Source organism: Acanthopagrus latus, chromosome 7 (genome assembly GCF_904848185.1).
Source record: "Acanthopagrus latus isolate v.2019 chromosome 7, fAcaLat1.1, whole genome shotgun sequence".
Classification (NCBI taxonomy): Eukaryota; Metazoa; Chordata; class Actinopteri; order Spariformes; family Sparidae; genus Acanthopagrus; species Acanthopagrus latus.
In genome coordinates, this window is record NC_051045.1 from 24094663 (window position 1) to 24109873 (window position 15211).

The window sequence follows — 15211 nt, forward strand, 5'->3', positions numbered from 1 at the left end:
TCTTACTTCTAGACACTAAAAGTATTCTAATTGGGAACATTTTTCATGCGAAAAACAACTTTTTTGTTGAATTTTATTTTGGATTTAAAGGGAGAGGATAAATAGAGGCAGCACTGGTGAAAAAGAGGAGAACCAGTGTAAAATGAATCACGACTCCCACTGAATATCAATGCGGTTCGTACCATTAATGAGAACCTGTTCAAGGACCTGATAGTCCCCTAGCTATTTGGGGCTTTACAGGGTTTTAGTGAGGGGAGGGAGACAGCAAATAGACAAGGAGAGAGGAAGAATAGATACTTTTGTAGGGGGAGTGGGAGAAAGAGGGATGAAGAGATGGAAAATAGACAAATGGAAACATGGAAAGTAATATGAAATCAAAGAGTAATGGAGCAAAATGGTGAAGAAAATTGGACAAATAAGAGACAGTGATGGAAATGGTAACTGAAAGAGATGGAAAGGACACGAAATGGAAGGAGGAAAGGAAGGCTGAAAGAGAACAAATATAAGATGGGTAGAATATAAAAATAAAAAGCCAAAGAAAAGACAGGTAATAACAGAACAGAGTGAATAAAGTAAAAGTAGGAGAGAAAAGGAAAAATGAGACAGTGCATTTTCTGCCTGTTCGAGAAAGCAGAGAGGTGAATGAAAGCGAAGATAAATTAGCATCATTTGGTAGCCAGAAACCATTTACAGAGACACACTTACTGTCATTGTTTTGCAGCAAGATAGCCAGGATTTCACTGCAGTACAGCTTGTTAGCATCAAACGGCATCTTTGCCTGAGAGCAGAAGGGAAAGAGACCAAATTCAAATTAGCAACTCATCCTGAGAAGCTCTGTTCTCCCCAGTCCAAGTATTCTGCAACAAATCATGTTGTTTCTAACCATCAGCAGAGATTCTGCCTGGTCAATTATACAACTGTTGGATACAGTGACAGCAAGTTATAATCTTCTAATTTCTGGATCGCCTCACTCAAATGACAGATCATGTGAACAGACATTCTTTGCATACAAGCATTTGTCAAAACTAAAACTACTTCATTTATAACCTAAATGAATTCAGTGATTCAATCACCTTATCTAATGGAACGATGCCCACAAAACAATATGAAATACATCATGGTTAGCTGTGCACTGGTGAACTCACAACAAAATAACTTGAATGAATGTGACTTACTACTACATTCACTTTCTTGCAGTAGAGAAAATAAGCAAGGCTACAACTCATTTGCAATTTCTTCCAACCAGAGGAGATGGAAAGATATGAAAAGCTGCAAGGTGTCACATCAGAATAACTTAAAAATGAGACTATTCGGAATTTGTATTTCAATTAAGTAAAACAATGAATCCCTTACAAATGGGTGCTTATTCATAATTAACTAACTGATCAGTCGCTGTAGCTCTAAAATCAAATTTAGACAATGCTCTGCCATATTCTTACCTTAATTCTCTTAAGCAGCCACTGCATGAGTCCCTGCTGAGCTGCCTCTGTGCACAGGCCTGGTCTGAACTCTGCCATATTTTCTATGATAGCTGGAAGAAAATAGCAACAAACCAAACATCCAAATTCACTTTTTAAATGTGTAATTTGACAACTATGGGCAGAATTCAAAGGTTAATCTAAATCCTACGGGGCAACATATCACCAGACCCATAAAGTTTGCTGAGACCATGATCTCGTATCATGGAGTAGTGACCACAGGTACAGTATGGAGGTGATTCACAGCAACTCAAACAGCATCAGCAGCTGTTGAAAATGGATTGTTTCATGTTGTTTACATTAAGTTTGAATGAAGGGTTTTTTTTGTTTTGTTTTTTACGATCTCCCACAGGGATCAAAAGAGTAATTCTGACTCTGACTCTGGTGAGTATGCAGGGCAATTAAGATTGTCTTGTTGGGATAAAGGAGACAGACTGCCACTGGCAGCATCTCCACCTGAAACTCACCTCTTGTAGTACAAAGTGGTATTACGAGACGGGTTACACAGAGACATATAAAATAACATCAGCACTTCTGTTTCTTCACACTCTGTTGATAATGTTTCTATATTATTTGAATCAAATTCTGGCCCTATCTTACAAATTACATGCAAATAAAATTGCTCCTTTCAGTTTGGTGTTTCCTTGAGCAGGTCACTAAATCTCAACATCAGCATATACCCTCAAATGAGGTGCTGGACAATAAACATTGAATTTGTGCATCCACACAATCACACACTACTGGTCAGGTGTCACAAAATACGCTCAGCTCAAAACACAGGTAGTTTAATGGGAGAATAAAATCTGGGGACATTTATGTTATGGAATTTTCATCATGATTGACACACCGACTGATCCAGAGGGTAAAGTAAAACAACAGGTTATTGGTGCATCTGCGTCAGTACATACTAGCATTTAAGTAAAGAGTTTATAATCAAATACATTTTGAAGGAGGAGAACTGTGAAATACAACAGCAACTTTTTATAGAGAGTTCGTCTGGGTTGTGTCCCAGCGACTTAGTTTAGCGACTAATATTATCAAAGCTGCCTCTATCACAGGCAGCTGATATCTCTATCACAGCAGACTGTCACAGAGGGAGACAGAGAGAGAGAAATAGATTGAGGGGTGGTGATGAAAGGATGGAGAAGAGGAAAACTGAGGGGACCGCGGGAAGGCGAAATAAAAGGAGAGGGGAAGCAGATGGGAGGCAAAGGGGTTGAAAGACAAGCGAAAGAAGAGGGATGGAAAGCATAACAAACACACGAGGAAAAAGAAATAAGACAAATAATATACAAAGGGGCAACATCTGGAGAGGAGAGGCTGCAGATGACAGAGAAACGTTGAGAGGAAGAAATGGAGGAGGAGATGGAGAGGAAGGGCGCTGAGGGAGAGAGACGAAGCGCCTTTATCAGTGATTCAAACAGAGCAGACAGACAGCATCCTGGAGGACAGCGGGCTCAGAGCAGAGAGCAGCCAAGGCAGACAAAAGGCTTATTCAAGCTTGGAGAGCTCCCTTGATAACACACATACACGCACGTGCGCACACATACGCACACGTGCGCGCACACACACACACTTGAATAGAAGATGCACTAGCACTGCTCCCTCAATATAACCCACACTCACACACAGAGCTGAATACACACACACACGCAGACACACACCTAAACGGCCCTCCTGACACTCTGCCTCAATCTGGCAACAAAGAAAAAAAAAATCATCTCAGTAGACTCATTCAACACAAAAAGAGCTGAGAGGCAGAAAAGTCGGATTCATGCGAGGCTAAATACAGAGACCATGACTTCTCAAACTATCTGCTGGCCCGTGCCCTTCTCTTAGACCTTGTTTCCACATTTAATGCTGTTAAACCTGTGACACAATCACTGATGCTCCCTAAATGTTGTGGCTCAAATTGAATAACAGCTCACACCTCATATTTAAAAAAAAAGTTGATTTTAAGTAGAGCCCGACCGATTCGTCAGCAGGCCGACCTTATTGCCCAATATTAGGCATTTTCCAAACTATCAGTATCGGCATTTATAATGGCCGATAAATGAATATCTAAAAAATAAATACACTCTACAATAAGTTGAGTGCATGCCACCTGATTGTCGTACAGGACAACCGGTCTGAGATCTCTTCTTGTAGGGTCACGCGTCATGGGTCACCATGCATGCGCAAACGCGCTAGCTATTGCAAGACACAAGCGAGCTACGTGACATGGTTAGCGGCTTCTACTGATATCAACAAAAGAAGGGATGTGAAAAAATGTGCTGTCTGATTAATCAAACTACCATCACTATTCCGGAGAATGGGTAAGGTTGAGAGGCACTTTTGAAATGTTCATAAAAAGTAAAACACTGACTTCCCTCCAAGAAGCGAGCCGAGAAAGAGAAAGGTGAGGAAACTAAAATCACAGTTAACAACAGTCGTTTTTCACACAGCAGAATTCACAAGCAAAGGCCGACACTGAAGCATCGTTACGGGTGAGTCACGGAATGTTACGGAAATCTGTTTATGTTTTGTTAGGCGTTTATGGACTTTTTTTTCATATACATATATATTGGCCAATATATCGGAATATGGGATTTTTAAATCACCAAATATTTGCATTGGTATCAGCCTTAAAAATCCTTTATCGGTCGGGCTTTAATATTCCTCCTTGTCAAAACATTTAAATGAGACACTGGCCGCTTACTTTGTCCATTAGTGAAAAACTCTGGGAAACTTGTCAACAGAAAGACTTTTAAAGCTTAAAAAAAATACAAATCAAGTTAGATTACGCCCTCTGTGTAATGTCAAACCCAAGTAAAGAAGGAGTCCCCGTCATTGTGCAGACCAAAGCTCCAATGTTGGCTCATACACACCTTGAAAAGGCAAACCTCCCTCTGGAAGAGCTTGTCATCTTTCAGTACCAAACAAGACAAGAGCAATCAATTATTCCTGGTCTGAATATTCAAATGTTATCAAGCTGCCATCTTCATCTAAGCCCCTATTTTAATCAGGCACAGTATAAAACCATAGAGGACAGTCTCTGCAGCACCTACGGCTCAGTGTGCAGCAAAATCTGTCCCAGATATTTGTCCCACATGTTTTGAATACAAATGAACAAACAAAGTCGTGCAGCCACTGAAATCGTCATCTGTTCTAGTTCTTGAGTTGTTATACTGCTCATAGGAAAAGCCTGATTTGTTACTTAGGTGTATGTTTGGATAGATTTGTTAATTGACTTTACACGTTTGAAACAAGAGAGTGCTCCAACTCCTTTGTTTGTCCTCTAACTTTCTGTCCATTTTGGTTGTGTTGGTTAACATCTGCTGCTTGTGATGAACCTGCAACTGCATTTTAGCAAATTTCTGACATGTGTCAGTGGAAAATGACAGTCTCCCACAGTAAACATCAAATGCTATATGCGTAGCATCACTAATTCGATCAATTGTTACCGTTATCATGGTCACTCAGTTGTTATTAATGTTTTTCTAATGTGTATATAGGACATTATAAAGATAGGTTGAAAGTTCTATCATACTTCCCAGTATGACTGAAGGACAATCATTTAAGGGGTTATTTTTCAAAGCTATATCCCAGGGGAACATACCCCCGGACCCCCCTTGACGATACCGTAGCTCTGACATTATTTCTTATCAAGAACAAGAAAACTCGTAGCTTTGCCCATAGATGTGCTCTGAGATTGACTGTAGGTGATATGCCTTGTAGGTATAGGAGGGGGGAAGGCACCCCTGTCGGCATGGAAAAAAGTTCAGGCTCAGGACTTTTTTTTAAAATCACCCGATTCAAACATTAACCCCAATTTTGAAGGGCATCACAGTTAAACTAGCCTATCATACAATAAGTCCATGTAATGAAAATGGACTAATTTCGTCTACGTCTGACTTTTTGAGCCTCACAGTATGAGAGCGTAGATGAAGTATGACAGAACTTTTCAACCTATTTACAGTCTCCCAAAGAGCGGTGCGTCAAGACATCAGCTACCCGCCTCCGCAGCTCCAACGGTGTTTCTGCGGCGCATCACCCTCCAACCAAGGTCAGGGGCAAGGCGCTTCCACCTGCTGGAGGCGGGGACCGTGAGGCATCCAGCAAGAGACAGTTGGTGGCTGGGGGCCGCTGCTTGCCTGAATCTATTCATAGGATTTTCTGAATCGATAATGAATTGGGAAAACATATATTGCAAATCACTGATGAATATTTTTAACCACCTCTATCTTCTATCCATGCCCAGCGCCATTTGTTCTTAATGCCTTTTTCAACATCTTCAGTGTCTTCCCCTGGCTTCATGAATTTGCGGTGCACGTTGCCAGCATGGAAAACCCAGATTCAACAGCATGTGGAGCGACTGATCTCTGGATCAGTCTGTTTAGCCAAGGCCCACCCCTACCATATATCTGACTGGCTAGTAGACCTATTGTTAGTGTGATTAAGTGAAAGTTGCACCTCTGTTAGATCCAGAGAACTATATTTTAGATCTCTGGGCAAACCCCCTTTTTTTTTTTTTTTCCCCCCGCAATCACGCCTGTACGCCGAAGATCCGGCATGGCACCGAAATGCAATCAGCCCTGTTGAATACAGTGCGTCAAGTTTGCAACTGTTTGATTAAGATTTATTTTGCATGCATTGGAAGGTGACTGTATCTCTGTAGGGAAACTTATCAAGGTCCACGAGCTGAAAATATATTGCATGCAGCCCATAATACCTTTACTGAGTCTGAGTCCAGCAGTTTGCTGTTAGATAAACTGTGCCTGAGTGTCACTGTTAAGGTGTCAGTGTTCATCTCCTTACCCAGTGTGTTATAGATGCCATCGGCCTCCTCCTTCACCTGTTCATCCAGCCGCTCCATATTCTGCACCAGCAAGGCCACCACCTGACCCTCCAACTACAGACACAGGCAGATGAAGTTTAACACAGAGTGCTGACACATCTTTACTATAAGAGGTAAATCCAAGTCTGTCGGGGATTAAACATTTTAATCCTCTACATAGGTACTATAAAACCCTTTTAGAGATTTCCTCACACCTTCCATTTGCTAGAAATGTATTTCTTTTAATGTACTGATCAGCGGGCAGCTAAAATTGGTTGTATTACTCATCATTTGAACGGAACAGTACACTTTTAATTGTCACAACTTCTATAATTTCCCACCAAGTTGGTATGTTTCTGTATGAATTATCTTTGTACATTACAGCACGTTGTGGTCAAGGTATCTACGTCCCTAAGGTTCTATATTCCGAAGGTCCACATTCCCAGTATTCCATGTTTCAAGTGTATTATATTCACCAATATTCCCTAGACAAATTTGACCTGTTTCAAGTCAAAATATTTTTAAAATGTTACGTCAGTTTGTTTGTTTTTTAATGGAACATGTCTTCAAACTGGCTATATAAACACAACTCTAACCCTTATGGCAGTTCAAGAGAACTGAACACCCCTTTGACAAGTTCCCATAATAGCCCATGTCTTGTCAAGCAAATACAAAGCTGTGGAACAACTTTTTCAGGTTCCCATTAAGTGCTATATTGAGCAGAGGACCCTTGGAACATTGGAATGACCCATGTTTCAGAAGAGAACAGACAAAATCATCTCACAGAGAGAGGTAAATGTAAAGACAGGTATGACAATGTGAACGTTCGCTTTTAAGCCAGAGTCTCGGCAGAAGAAACTCAGCTCCTGTCCAAGTGTCTGCGAACATGTCCAAGTGTTATCAGTCAAGTCAAGATCGGAGACTCATAGCCAAACAGAGCTCGCAGGGTGCCGCCTGGCTGGATAAAAGTACAATTACAGATGAAAGAAGACAGGCAGTCGACAGAGATTTATGAGTCACCAGAGAGCGGTGTGGATCGTTCTGATTCATCTTATCAAGGATGCCACCTGGCCTTCTGGCAACAAGGACAGAGGAGCTGGAAGCATTACAGCAAAGAGGAGAGACAAATGGAGTCAACCAACCCTTGCTGCCCCAAAACGGTTTCACTTGGAAGAAGCTGAAAAGAAGAGTGTAGTTTATGGGCAGTCCATTGCGCAGTAAATGGACTGCATTTGTACTAAGCATTTATCCTGAGGATGTTGCAAAACCACCTGATCTATTGTCCAAACTGCTGTCACGTCTGTTTCTGTCAGGAGTATTTGGCCTTATCCAGACTGCCAGTCAAAATCTGTTGGGGTTTTTTTGGCAGATTATATGCAGATTCAACTTAGAAAGTTTGCACAGCAAAAATAATGTCTGCATACTGGATCCAAGCTACATTTTGGGCTGTTTTGAAATATGATTCCAATCAGATTTGTACGGATGCATCTCAGTTTGGATGCTAAGGCCAGTCTAGGATTTCTAAGTGTCTCCTGCCTGCTAGCAACCGTACACAAAACAATGTCAAATCCCACATGATCATTTGCAAATAACAGTGCGGACAGTTTGAAATTATTTCAGATTTGCCTGCAGAGTGAACAAAGCCTTTGACATTTGTCAGAATGTCTGTTCTGTCAGATACCAACCAGCCAGCTAGCCAACTTGAAGAAACACTTCAGGAAGGGCTTTAAAAAATGTAGATAAATATCTTCTGCTTATTTTCAGGCTCATACCTTTATTCGGTATTATTTTCATTTTCTTTTTTTTTCAGTTCTCTTGCCCCACCGAAAGGGTTAGGATTGTGTTTATGTAGCCATTTTGAAGACATGTTCCATTAAAAAACAAACAAACTGACATAACATTTTAAAAACATTTTGACTTGCCTGAGAAAGAAGCCTACCACTGGTCATAGGTAAATTATGTGTCCCAAAATAACAATTTCGTATATCACCGTAATGTCTCTTTTACTGAGCATCTCTCTTACGTGGTCAAAAATATAGTCAGACGGAGACATCTGACAAACAGCTCATTCATTGTGGTGAGAAACAACGACCAACATCCCTGATAACTGCCACTGGGATCTAACTGGGCATAAAGCACATTCATGCCAACAGATTCTTTGATAAAGTGTCACAGTGACGGCTGGGGCACACAATTCTTTCCTCCATTATAGGTCTATCAGCACATTATTGTAGTTTGACCTTTGTCTGTGTCACTCTAAATGTCAGCACACATAATGGGTCTAAAAAAAAAAAATCCTCCCTGTTTCATAGACAACACGACAGGCCCAGTGACAAAAAAAAGAGAGAGAGGGGCGGAGATGCAAAGAGGCGATGTTAAACAGAGAGCTGATGCCAACAGACACAGCTGGAGGGTGACGAAGAAAAGCTTTAGAAAACACACAGGGTGTGAGAGAAGATGCTATATTTGTATGGCTGACATAACACTATGAATTTCTTTTTCCCCGTCAACAAAGTTCATGGCACTTTTTTTACTAAACCTTTAATGTATTTAATTGCCATGATAACAAACACTGGCATATAGCTAAATATTGCAAACTAGTCAAATTAATATCTTAACCATGACAGAAAGCACTTTTTTTGCCCCACTTAAATTCCATTGTTTAGTTTACAGAAATGTTTAGTAACAGACACAGTAAAAAAAAAACAATTTGTATGAATTTATATTTTGTCCCATCAAAAACATCACTTTACATTTCATAATCTTTTCTACAGGCAGAAATATAGGATTGTATAGTATCAATATCAAGCGACGAATCAAATGTGGACAGACAACAAACTGTAGCCCAAACATCTGCATGTGTTTCAGTCAGAAAGAACAAACTGAAAACTTGCTTTGACACATTGATACCATTAATCAATCAATCCCCTCAGCCTGTTTCAGTATTAGCTCCACAAAGTGCTGCTTCGTCAACGTAATCAAAGAATGATAAAAGTCCTGAACTCACCAGAGCATCTATGAGCACCTCAGCACCCTCCTCGCTCTCATGAAGTGTGTCGATATCTGTCAGCTCCTGTAACAGATCTACCACTGCTATGGCAACATGTGGGTCAGGCTAAGGACAATATGAGCTTGTGTTAAAAGACAAAACTGAATTTTTTCTTTCACTCTAATGTCTCACTTGGAAACTGGTAACTCATCACACCCAGAGCTTTTTTTTTTTAAGCTTTTTTTCATTTTCTGACTTAAGTGATCACTTGAGGCGATTTATCAGACTATCAGCAGCTAAATCTGGAGCCAGCAAAGGCTTTATATAACTCTAAATAAACAGACTGTAGAGTGACAGATTTTAGTGTGGAAAGTTGGTGGTTCCCCTTTAATGAGTTATTAGAGCATCTCAAGACTGTGTCCTCATTCTCTCATTAAGTCTGTTCAACATGTTCACATAGAAATGTATTCAATTATTATGGAGTTTTGCTCTATATAGTATATATAGTTAGTTAAATATTTATTTGTAAAGGTAATAGTTTGATCATGTTTTTTTTTTCCTCAAAGGCTGTATGCATTTATTTGAATATTAACCAATGTTCTTTTAAATGTTTCCTTGATGTGTATTTAACATTTTTTGGGAATTCTATTGCATACAGGAATGATATATATCAGGCCTTGGCTGCACAGGCAACAAATCCAATTGTATAAACAGGATGAACAGATCACTTTGATCAGACAGTCTGAAATCATCAAGAAGTGAAAGGATATCAGTGTTCTCATGGCTGAGGAGGCCGAGCAGTGAGTGGACAGCATTGAGCTCCACCAGCAGGTGGTAGAGGTCTGGCATTGTGGCGATCACGTGCATTTCCTGGATGATGTCGTTCAGATCCAGCTCGGACTCCATGAACCTGGTTTAAGGAGCAAGAAATTTTGGTTAGCATGTTAGCTTTCATATTAAAGTGCATACGAGGAAATGCAGTCAGTAGCTATATAGATATCCTGTCATGAACTCAAGAGCTAGACAGCTGTCTTTTCAATAACGTTCAATTTGGTAATAATATGGCACAGTATGATGTGAAGAAACACTGTAATAACTTGTGCTTAATCCACATTAAATTTGGTCTAATTCACATACTCCGTCAGTTATAAGAATGTGTGACAAAGAGAGCTTACTTCTCTGGGTTGTCGGGAAACTTAATCCTCAGTTCTTGATTTTTGTACGACCTTTTCTCAAAGGTCAGGATCATTTTCTTCACGGAGCTCTCATCCACTGGCTCTGCCTGTTTGATCAGTACATAAAGAAATGAGAGGGGAGGGAAAGGGGTAAAGAAGGAAGACGGAGAGAAAAAAAGAAAAGTCTTCAATTGAGGAAACTGCTGCAATAACAATTAAGACACATCAGGGCCACTCTGATTATGTGAGCGGAGCAGAGAACACAGATTTTCTCGACAATCGGGTGGAATGTGAGCGTAGGTCAGTGGAAAAGGAATGTGTTTGACCTCCTGATGGTTTAAAAGCCTGTAAATTGTTAGACGGATAATGACAGGTCAGGAAATTTCAATTGTCTGACATTATGGAGCAGTGCAGCACTTTGCTCTGAGTAGCTCTTGACACAGTGAATACTTCAAATAATTGCTGCAGCGTTGGGTAATAAGAACAGGATAATAAAGGTACAGTTTTCTGAGGCACTACGTAATATGGAAGCATTTGGTACTGATAACTTGTTCTTTTTTTTTGTTTGTTTTTTTCAGGAAATAAGCGCACATAAGCTTTCCTGGTGGAAACTGTCATAAAATTGCCTCTACGTTCACAGCCTTATCAAAATGCTAGTTTCTATTTTATTGGTCTTTATTTAATAAGGTTAGTCCCACTGAGACCAATGATCTCCTTTACAAGGGAAGTAGCACAGAGTATCTTATCCAGGTTTTATCATACTTTACTTCCATCTTTACAGGGGTTGTATAAAAGTAATAAAGTATGTCAATTAGTAGACATACATTCACATTTAATTCAAAATTCTCATCAGCATTGAGAAGCTGTATAGCAGGGTGTGCGGCAATGTTTGCTCTATGGCATTCTTCCAGTAACTGGTTGACTTCTTAATTCCTCAACGAGTTTTGTTTGTCTGTCCCCCTGGCATTTCTGAGAATGCTGCAACCGAAAGGGTGTTGAGCATAAACACCTCTGTGCTCACGCAGCATCTTGCGGGCCTGCTCCACGATGTCTCGTGTGGGCATAGACCAAGTTTAGACCTGGCTCACATCCTAAACAAACAATCCTGGATATTACCTTGGGGCACAAACAAATTAGTCTTCAGCTACACTCAAAATTGTATAAGTGATCTGTATTAAATGGACATGGATTCAAATATTGATCTCTTTGAAATTGTCTTGTATTTCTTGTAAAAAAAAAAAACAAAGGTGGACACCCTCACACACACACACACACACACACAAAAAGACCAGACTAGACAGCATTTAAAAATCTGGGAGAAAAGGTCAGACATTATTCTACCTTATGATGAGGTTTCCTTGCATATCTAAATGTGAGCCAGGCTGGGTTAAGATTCTCGTTTCAACCACCTACGCAGAGGCTTACAGCACCCAGAATACAACGTATCAGGGGAGCAAAGCAAGGGACCATGCAAACTGACGTGCGTAACAGAACAATCACTGCAATTTTGTAAGACATCCTGCATTTTCACTGAGCTATGAACATTTCATTTGGACAACCCTCAAACCTCCACAGACAATTTTATATTTAATTCATCATTATTTGTAGAGGGACCATGTACAATATTAAAATGCCAATGTTGCCATTTGATGCACTGTACCAGAGTTAGCTTCGAGCTAATTTACATCTGCAATTGAGATGCCGTCTCTACTCAGCACATACAATTATTCTACTAAAGAGGAACAGTGGGTCTGCATATTGGGTGGGGACAATTCAACCTCAAGCTATCCCATACCAATGTAAGTGTGGACAAGTCGCATGGACAAAATCAACATTGAAACAATAGCAACAACCCCTGAAAAGATTTTAAAAGCCTGTTATAATAGTGTAACTGCTCTTTGTCAGAGACAGAGTGCGACTTGGTAGTGAAAGTAAGAATTACTTCCCTTAAAAAAATGTGTTGCTCTTTAATGGTGAAATATAATGTCTACACCTATAAATAAAAGAGGAAGACATGTTGGAATAAAGGTTTTAGATATGATCATATCTGATAAAGAAGACACAAAAATGTTACAGTTCTGTAATAATTACAAGAAACATTTCACCAACCTCAGGTTCTTCTTCATCCTGGTCCATCAGTTTCTCCAGGATCTTCTTCCTGTCCCCTGTAAACTCCTCACTCTCCCTCATCTCACCCCCAATTTCAATCCCCATCCCTGCTGCTGCTTCCCGGTACTTGGCCAGCTCCCTGGCACTCAGCCCCTTCTGCTGCTTCCCTCCTCTGGAGTCATCCTCTCCTCCCGCTGCTGCTCCATCCTCATCCCTAGGACGCTTTGCTCCTCTATCAGGCTGCGAGATGAAAGGAGATGGTTAAATGTAATCAACCACACAGGAATTTATGTCCATTTAGAAACATAAGAAATATATATAGGAGGGATGTTGTGAGGTATGGGTAACATAACATGGTGTGAACCCTTCAAAGTCTAAAAGTATTCTGTCTTACATTTCATGCATAAGAAGTCATTAGAGACTAAGTCATAAAATGCATTGTGATGTCCTACATAAGTTGTATATGTAAAATATGTATCTACTTGTTCCAGAGTAGACAGGACATGGCTAACTCTACCAGAGAACCTCACTAAATAATCAGGAGCTTTGTTTCACATGAGTATATGTTCCAACCAGCTGCAGCTGTTACTACTGTCAAAACACAACTTTTAGAGCTAGCTGCAACAGGCAGACTGAAATAAGGTGACGTTAATACGTTGAGATTCTGATGATGGGAAGTCGTATTTGGGGCCACTTGTGTGCCGAATTTGCAAACTAATACTAACGACTAGCAAAATGCTTTTTGTCATACGTTATGAAATGTCTACGTCGAGTATGATGAACAAAACTAAATGAATTCCAAGAATTCCCATTGGCCACTGGCTTCCAAGACAGACAGTCGGCGCAATTACGTTTCCTATGATAAAACCAGGTCCCCCGAGCCCGTGTACAAATGCATATGTTTGTCTAAATACGTCTGTTTATAACTAGCTGAGTTTAAGAGTAACTTAGTGTCGTAGGTTCCCTCTATATTCATTGCAGACACATAGCTAGCAACCTGTATAGCTAGAACGCTAACTGCTAACGTCATAAACAAAGACTAGGATTTGTCGGTCTCGTCCTGTCATGCTGCACTACCCGAATGTATTTTAATTCAATTCGCTGGCGGATAACTGATGAACGTAAATAGACTTCCAAAAGAATTGACGAGACAGAAATAATGCACGTATTCTAACGTCCATCAGTAACTGCTAGCAAAGCTACTGCATGCAATCCAATGAATGAGAGCTAGAGTTCCCTAACATTGACCGGCAGAAAAAAAATATCTGATACCTGATAGTTGAGGAGCTCTCCAACATCCATTTCTCCGGGTTAAAAACCTACACTGAAATATGTTTTGCTAACGCGTAGGAAATGTATGAAAACGTACACTGCAACAGGTGTTTATCTGGCTAACAACAAGCTATGCATAATATCCATGCTTGCCGTAAACCGTTTGTGTTGACTGTCGTAACAGTCGTAGAGAAAGATGCTGTCGTAAACTATAAGTGTCATCCAGGATATGATTGCAACTACTGAATTTTACAACCAATAACTTCTGTAATTTCTGTCAAGCTGAGGAAAAACTCTAAGGCAAATCACTTAACGTCCTCTCCTGCATCAGAATCAGAATCAGAATCAGAAATATAATATTTATTTCACAAACAGGGACATTTATTTGAAACAGTAAACATGAATAAACAAAACTATAAAAAGGTAAGAAGTAGAATAGACTTGTAAAAAAAAATACATAATATTGTACGATATGAACATGTAATTTTAAACAGTGTGGCAGTGTATTGTCATTTACAAAAGATAAATATGGGTATTGAAGAATTGTCCAGATAGTGCAAACCAAAAATCAGAAATGAGTTATGTAGAGAGTTTGTATTGTACAGTGAGGTCTAGTGGGAGCAGTGCTGGTTGTAAAGTCTGACAACTGCAGGAGGGAAGGACCGTGTCTACAAAATTAAAATATGCCTATTTTGTTTAAAGCTTATATGCACAGAGGTGCTTCAATCAAGACTGCAAACGACATATTATTTAGCCTACACATTCTGAAATATTCATGAGCAAATACAAATCTAGGAGCTAAATCGGGCTTTCTGGTGGGGAAAGCTGAATACGGATTTTCACAGTGGTGAATAAGGTTATCTGAGGGACAGGGGCAGAAAAATAAGGGCACCTTGTTGACACTTTTCCAAATCCTGGTGAGTATGAACTGTGTTTTACATTACTGTATCTCTGTGATAAATGGACACAGGGAAGGCTGCTTAACCATTTAATAATTAATTAAAGGCAAACTAATTCTCTAACATCGATGGTGCTGCATCACAGTTTCTCCACCAAAAGGACACCCTCGAAGGCAAGGCACTACATTTTCTCAATTTTAGAGGCACCCATTATTGCACTTAATCACATTTAAAAGGACAAAGGGGTCCTCATATGGCAGAGGGAAATCACACTGTTTGTGTCATACGTTCAAGGTTCAAAGTGCTTTATTTGTCACAAATATTTAAAGACATACATACGTAAATTTGTATACACCCAGGAAATAATTTTGGAGTGCATGTGATAATAAATGACACTTTTATCAAGCTATAATGTTATTATCAGAATCAGAATCAGAATTCCTTTATTAGTCCTGCAAACGGGCAGATCTGTG

At 39.9% G+C, this 15211-nt stretch overlaps 1 protein-coding gene across 1 annotated transcript in view; it reads right to left on the reverse strand.

The window, feature by feature from the left end:
* The window catches only part of ctnnbl1 (catenin, beta like 1), a 60915-nt gene extending 46888 nt beyond the window's left edge, over window positions 1-14027 (reverse strand). Inside the window, exons 1-8 of the mRNA XM_037105358.1 lie at window positions 13840-14027; window positions 12568-12807; window positions 10459-10565; window positions 10054-10193; window positions 9302-9399; window positions 6276-6369; window positions 1440-1531; window positions 706-778 (exon numbers count right to left, since the gene is read on the reverse strand). Coding sequence (XP_036961253.1) covers window positions 706-778; window positions 1440-1531; window positions 6276-6369; window positions 9302-9399; window positions 10054-10193; window positions 10459-10565; window positions 12568-12807; window positions 13840-13869 — 874 coding nt within the window. The 5' untranslated portion in view covers window positions 13870-14027. The remainder of the gene's footprint in view (window positions 1-705; window positions 779-1439; window positions 1532-6275; window positions 6370-9301; window positions 9400-10053; window positions 10194-10458; window positions 10566-12567; window positions 12808-13839) is intronic.
* Window positions 14028-15211: the final 1184 nt, after the last annotated feature.